General features: G+C 45.4%; 1 protein-coding gene across 1 annotated transcript in view; it reads left to right on the top strand.

Annotated features, from left to right (window-relative positions):
* MSH5 (mutS homolog 5) overlaps positions 1–6,882 on the top strand; it is a 15,912-nt gene that overhangs the window by 2,964 nt on the left and 6,066 nt on the right. The window contains exons 8-12 of the mRNA XM_019626666.1: positions 108–143; positions 471–553; positions 1,237–1,282; positions 4,113–4,251; positions 4,378–4,440. Coding sequence (XP_019482211.1) covers positions 108–143; positions 471–553; positions 1,237–1,282; positions 4,113–4,251; positions 4,378–4,440 — 367 coding nt within the window. The remainder of the gene's footprint in view (positions 1–107; positions 144–470; positions 554–1,236; positions 1,283–4,112; positions 4,252–4,377; positions 4,441–6,882) is intronic.

The following is a 6,882-nucleotide window of genomic DNA, read 5'->3' as shown; positions in this document are numbered from 1 at the left end:
TTTCCTGCTACCCCAGAATTTAGACATGGCTCAGAAGTGGAACTCACAAATAAACTCAGACCTCTCATACCCCAGCCACCTTCCTTCTGCTTGTTTTCTGTCCTCAGGGCCCATTTGGTGAGCATAGATCAAGACACTTACAGGTAAGGAGATGGGAGGCAGGCTGTCATCTCTGGGGAGGGAGAAGGATTAAGTTTAATGCTCTAATAACCCTAATGAGGCTCTAATTTCTTTAATCCTGGGGCTATATCTCTCTTCCTGAAGGAAAAGGAAGTCAGGGTGAGGGGGAGAGAGGAAGAAAAGCACAACGGTGTCTCCCTTTTCTAAAGGAAGAAACTAAGGCAGAGAGAAGTGAGGGACAAACCTTACACCAAGACTTGATCTCTGGAGGATGTCCCTAACCCCCTTTCATTTTCTCAATTCCCTTTAAAAATCCAAGTTACCCCAAACTCTCCATTTCTGCCTGACAGTGTTCTGCAGATATTTAAGAATGAGCCTCACCCGTCGGTGTACAAAGTGGCCAATGGACTGAAGGAGGGGCTCAGCCTCTTTGGTATGTATGCCTCATCCCACACTATAAAAGCCTTCCAGAAAAGATATGTCCCAGCCCCTCTCCTCCCATTTCACTCCCATTGCCAGATGCCTCTTCCACTCCAATCCAGCTTTCTTAACCTATTTGTACCCTCCCTGAGCTTGGGCATCCCCCCTTACCCTGAAGTTGTAAAATGTCATTGGCATATCACCTCTTACTTTATCAATTCCATGTTCATTCCTTGGGTTTGTAAGAACATTCCCTCCCGTGTCTAGGGACTTTGGGAGGCCCTATGTATAGAGGAGAGTTAATGACTGCGAAACTGCCCGTGTTTGACTTGTACAGAGTCTTTATCAGCTGTCTTTAGCTTTAGGGTGTATTGGGGACAGCGCCCCAAGTATCCACCTGGTTTCACTATGCATATCTCTGTGGGTTGTGTCTAATGTTTATGCATACGTGTTGGGCTCTTTGTGAGTCTGACTATGCCTGCTTTGCGTATTTTTCTGGCTGAGTGTTCCAATGAGTGCCCATCTCCTGTCCTAAGCACACGTAAGGTAATCCTGGCTCAGACTTGTGGCCAGGATCTGGCTTTGGCCACCTCTGTGTCCTGTATCTGGGAAACGCCCCGCAGGCCCGCCTGCCCAACACTGGAACCTCAGCTTAGACACAGCTACATATTCTTTTCCCTGTCCATTCCTACACAGGAATCCTCAACAGATGCCGCTGTAAGTGGGGAGAGAAGCTGCTCAGGTGAGTGGGCCTCACACACGTGCTACCGGCTAATGCGTGCAGTCTATAGATGCACACACCACCCCACGTGGTAGTAATAAAAAGAACTGCCCTTTCCGGACTGTTGGCTAAATGCATTTAATTCTTACAATGACCCTATGTGGCAGCTAGTATTACCCTTATTTTACGTGGTCAGCACAATACCCATACTTGTACACATACAATCAGCAGAAACACAATCACAGAACCCTAATGTACACGTGGCGATATCTCTAATTATAAAAACCACACTTCAAATTTGAGCTATTCTCTGATTTGTGTCTCTGGTTCAGAGCTCTATATGTAGAATGCTTATTATACATCACTGCTACCTGCAGTTTCCACAGGCAGCTCAAACTCAAAGGATCCAAACTGACACCCGCCAAACCTGTTCCTCTTCCTGCTTCATTTTTCTGGTTAACGGCATTGCTGGCGATGCAGCTTCTCGGGCTCTGAACCTGGGATTAATGCTTTTCCCTCACCCCCATGTTCAGGTATTCGCTAAGGCCTATTGACTATCCTCCAGTGGCTCTCTCAGCTACCCCTTTCTCCCTCTTTGCACTGCTCTAATTCTACCTATCATCATTTCTAACCTGAAGCATTGCGTTTGCCTCCAAATTGGTGTCTCTGCCTCTAGTCTCTTGTTTTTTTCAATTTATCCTTTATCCTAAAATACTTGTTAATCCAAAACAGAGATCTGAGCATGTCACTCCACTTGTGTTAAGCCTTAAATAGAAACAAAATAACATAAACCTCAGGAGGCTTCCCCATTACTTGCAGGATGAAGATGAACATCTTTAGCAGTATGATGTTCAGGACTACTCCCATCGCCCCAATTTTAATTTTCAGACTTACCTTCCAAAGCCCCTCCAAAATTCTTTCTTACCAGATCCATCCCGTATTACCATCATTTAGGGCCCCTTGCCATCATGGAAACATCCTGCCTGTATTTATGCTGTTCCCTCTGAAAAGTCATTTCCGTGTTTTCCACCTGTCAAAATCTTACATCCTCTTTAAGGATGTAAGACCACCTCCTCTTTCCTGAAGCCTTCCTATGGCCCTATAAGTAGACTGATGCACCCCTTCCCGTGTGCTCACACAGTGCTTGTTTGTGTTCTCTAGATGCACTGTCACATCAATTGGAGTTAGCAGTTGGTTAGTCTGCTTGCCCTCACAGCTGTGACCTGTGTGCATTGGCCATTCCTGTGAACCCAGTGCCTGCCAGTTCACAGATACAAGCACACTGGTAAAATCATCTCTGAAAACTCAGAGCAGAAACCTTGGCTACCCTGCAGGTGCACAGTTTTTTCTCCACCTCACCCACCCTGCAGTGTGTGTCTTTTGGAGGTTAATGTAGGATAACGTCTGAGGTCATCTCCAGGTAATTGGTGGGTGATTTAATTACCCACACATTCTCCAGTGCTTCAGGTGCAGATCTCTAATCTCAAGCGGGGGATGAGTGGGAAGGAATTCTCAGCGGAGAAGAAGAGAACTGAAGTAAAGGTGGGGAGGAATGCAGATTCCCCAGATACGATCCTCCAGGACATGTAATCAACCTGAATGATGAACTAAGGACCCAGCTGGCTTAAAGCTGACAGGGCACCAGGAATTTGACTGAATGTCACAGTATACTCTAAAGAGCACTTTCCTGGTTGTCTGGAGACCTGAGTTTGAAACCCAGCTTCTTACTAGCAGAATGACTTTGGACAAGTTGCTTATGCTCTAAAGGCCTCATTTCCTTTGCTATAAAATGAGGAAGTTTGGCTCGAATAAAATCCTGGCACTAGCAGTAAAAACCTAGATGTTTTACGAGAAAGTTGTCTTGGTGAGGCTCATGTGCTCTCCAGGGTGGGGATGGACATTCATAGACTGGCTTACATTGCCCTGGGAGGAGCCTTCTGTGGCCAAGGAGCAGAGGTGCCTAAAACTGAGTCCACCATTTCATTCTAACCTGGGTGCGCTAACGCAGGGTAACTGGCTCTAGACTACAGTGTGAAATACACATTCTCAGGCCCCAGTGTCTCTACACATTGGCTCTTATACACAATGGTGTGCCTAATGGCTTGCTCTAATGTAGAAAAGAATCTGTGGGCTCACAGGTCCTTATAGAACCTCACACCCTTCATAACCTAGGGAGATAGGGATGCCCAGAATCAGGCAAACACAGATGAGACATTTCTGTATACTAATTTAGGAAATACCTCAGACACAAAAGGCATACATGTTAATAATAATATTATTATAAACCTCTGTGTTTCCACCAGCTAATTTAAAAATAACACTGTGTTACTGAAGCCCCTTAAGTGTCCCTCCCCAACCCTTTCTTTGCAGAGATGAACATTGTCATGAATTGAGGACTTATCATTGCATGTGGGACAGTTATATACTTCCACAGGAAGAACACAAAAAGACGAATGTCTGTGCTATTACACCCAGACACTTTCATGGCTAAATGCAGATATATGAGTATAAACTCATTCTGACTCACCCTCTCCCACTCAGCCACAGAGAGAGCTAATGCGTTGGCTTGCAAATGCCTCCACACTGCTCTCCCTCTAAAATATTGACGAGCTCTGTCACACAGCCACATAGAGTGACACATGGTCATATCCATCAAAATCGTGCTCCCAGCCAGAGACTTTCAGTAGATATGTGTAAACACCTCTACATAGATGGGACACTGTACTTACCAGTACAGGCACATACTGCCACAATTGCCAGGGACCTGCAAACACATTTTCACAAACTGGAGATCAAGACAGTGATGAGAACATGCGATTTCTGGTCTCCCCACCCCAACCCTCATTTCCAGGCTGTGGTTCACACGTCCAACTCAGGATCTGCAGGAACTAAACTCCCGTCTGGACGTTATTCAGTTTTTCCTGCTACCCCAGAATTTAGACATGGCTCAGACGCTGCATCGGCTGCTGCGTCACATCCGGAATGTGCCTGTGAGCCCAGGGGCAGGGGCAGGGAGGTGGGGAAGGAGGCCAAGGGCTGACACTGGACACTGGGCTCCTGGAGGGGCGTTGGGGTGAGAGAGGGGAGACAGTGCTTATCGCCTTGTCTGACTGTAGCTGATTCTGAGACGCATGGAGTTGTCCCACACCAAGGTCAGCGACTGGCAGGTTCTCTACAAGGTAGGACCTCCCCTCTTGAATCCCACAGGTTCAAGTTAAGCCCCTCAGCATGTGTTCTAGTCCCTCTGTACTCTGGTCACCCTGTCCAACTTTATCCCCATACTTTTTAAAAGTGTGTATTGTGGAAATAGTCCAAATTTAGAATAATGAAATGAACTCCCATGTACGCACCATGCAGCTTCAACACGTTGACTCATGCCAATCTTGTTTCATGTACATCACCCACCTTCCACTCCTGGATTATTTTGAAGCAATTCCCAGCCATCATACCATTTCATCCATAAATATTTCAGTATAATTTGTAAAGGAAAATTATTTTGGAAAAACAATAACTGCCATTATCTTACCTAACAATTAACATAATTCTTTAATATCAGCTATCTGATTTGTAAATTTCTAATCATCTCTTAAATATCATGCTTTTTTTAAATTACAGTTTGTTTCATTAGGAACCAAATATGTTAAACATATGGCAATGGGATGATGTCTCTTTAAGTCTTTTGTATGGGTCCCTTCTCTCTCTCTCTCTCTCTCATTTCCCTTGCAAGCTACTTGTTGAAGAAGCTGGTTTATTTGTCCTATAGAGCTTTCCTTAGTGTGGATTTTGCTGATTATATTCCCTAGGTGTTTTTGACATGTTTTCTGTCTCTTCTAGAATTTCTATAAATTAATAGTTGAATCTAGAAGCCTGATCAGGTTCAAGGTTGATTTATTTATTTATTTATTTATTTTTTAAAGATTTTATTGGGGAATTGGGGGAGGGGAACAGCGCTGGGGAATCGGGGGAAGGGGAACAGACAAGTTGCTGTCCTTTTGTTCTTCAGTCTAGTTGTGGAGGACATTGCTTCACTGGCCCATGTTGGTATTATCATTGCGCTCTTCCCAGCTGAGGCAGATCAGTCACCGGCCACTGGATGGCTGCTCACAGTGGCTCTTGGCAGCTCACACCAGCTGCTGGCCGCTCACGCTGGCTGCCGGCCACTCATGGTAGCTTATGGCAGCCCACTGCAGCAGGGGCTGCAGCCTACACAGTCGCCAGCGACTCATGGCAGCCCAGCTCCAGGTTGAGCTGTTGTTCACCATCTCAGCTGTGGAGGGCAGCGTCACTGGCCCTCATATGTGGGACCCTAACCGTGGCCTGCTGCTCAGAGCTGGCGTCCCAAGCCAGCTCTTAACCAACGTGCCACTCGGCCGGCCCTCAAGGTTGATGTTTTAAAACACTGTTTCATAAGTAGAAGAACGTAATGTCTGATATATCTGTCTCTCCTTTGTGATATTAGCAAGTTTTTGTGTTTAATACCTAAGTCCTTTAGTTCTTTAGGGATTCCAAAGTGGTTATTCTAATTTTGTTATTCTTTCTTAATTTATTAGCTATAATGTTTCTGTAAAGAAAAACCTCCTCTCATCTACTCTTTGGTTACCTAGTAATATAGTTCATATCATAGAAAATGGCTCTTTTTTCCCCTCCGCCTTTATTTACCAGCTGTTATCTTGGTAAATTAGTCTCCTAACATCCTCCCAGGTAGCCAATGAATTTTTTGTTATTGTTGTTTTAGTATCATTATGAACTTATAGATTTACACATGTGTTTCAGTCCACTGCATTTTTTAATCTTTATACATTCAAATTATTCCATCTTTTGCGAGTGGGAGCCTCTTGAGGTTGGCTCTGAGTTCTTTTTTTTTTTTTTAAGGATTTTATTGGGGAATTGGGGGAGGGGACCAGCCAAGTTGTTGTTCTTCAATCTTCGTTGTGGAGGGTGCCAGTCGCCATCTGGCTTCCCGTCAGCAGCTCGTGGCCTCTAAGCTCAGGGTGCTGTGTTCAATCTTAGTTGCGGGTGTTTGTAGCCACCATCCCATGTGGGAGTCAAACCCAGCAGCCTTGTTGTTAAGAGCACATGCATCCTATCCACTGAGCCATCCAGGCGGCAGCTCAGCTTAAGGTGCCAAGTTCAGTCTTAGTTGCGGGTGGGCGTAGCTCACCATCAAACAGGCAATCTTGTTGTTACACCAGCTGAGCCATCCTGCCAATGGCAGCTCAGCAACAGCTCAGCTCGGGCGCAGTGTCACTGGCCTATGTGGGAATCGAACTGGCGGCCCTGTTACTCAGAGCTCGCGCCCTTAAGCCAACTCTTAATAAACTGAGCCACTCCGCCGGCCCGGCTCTGAGTTCTTTCAACACAACACTGGTAGACTTTGATAGCTTCCCTGCTCTTTGGTTTGACAAGATGTACCAGATATATAATTTACATCTCCTGGTTCTGACCTGGAACCAGACATTTCTCCAAGGAGACCAGATTCCTTTTAATGAGAAATATTATTTCTGTACCACAGTCTGAATGCTAGAGGGTGCTCAGCATGACTTGGTGATTGCTTCTAGGCCTTTTCTGTGGAGAGATTTAGGAACTTTAAAAAAAATAAAATACGGGCCGGCCGAGTGGCG

Source organism: Hipposideros armiger, unplaced genomic scaffold (assembly GCF_001890085.2).
Source record: "Hipposideros armiger isolate ML-2016 unplaced genomic scaffold, ASM189008v1 scaffold_687, whole genome shotgun sequence".
Lineage (NCBI taxonomy): Eukaryota > Metazoa > Chordata > Mammalia > Chiroptera > Hipposideridae > Hipposideros > Hipposideros armiger.
Note: the sequence above shows the minus strand (reverse complement) of the source record. Positions and strands in the feature narration are given on the sequence as shown.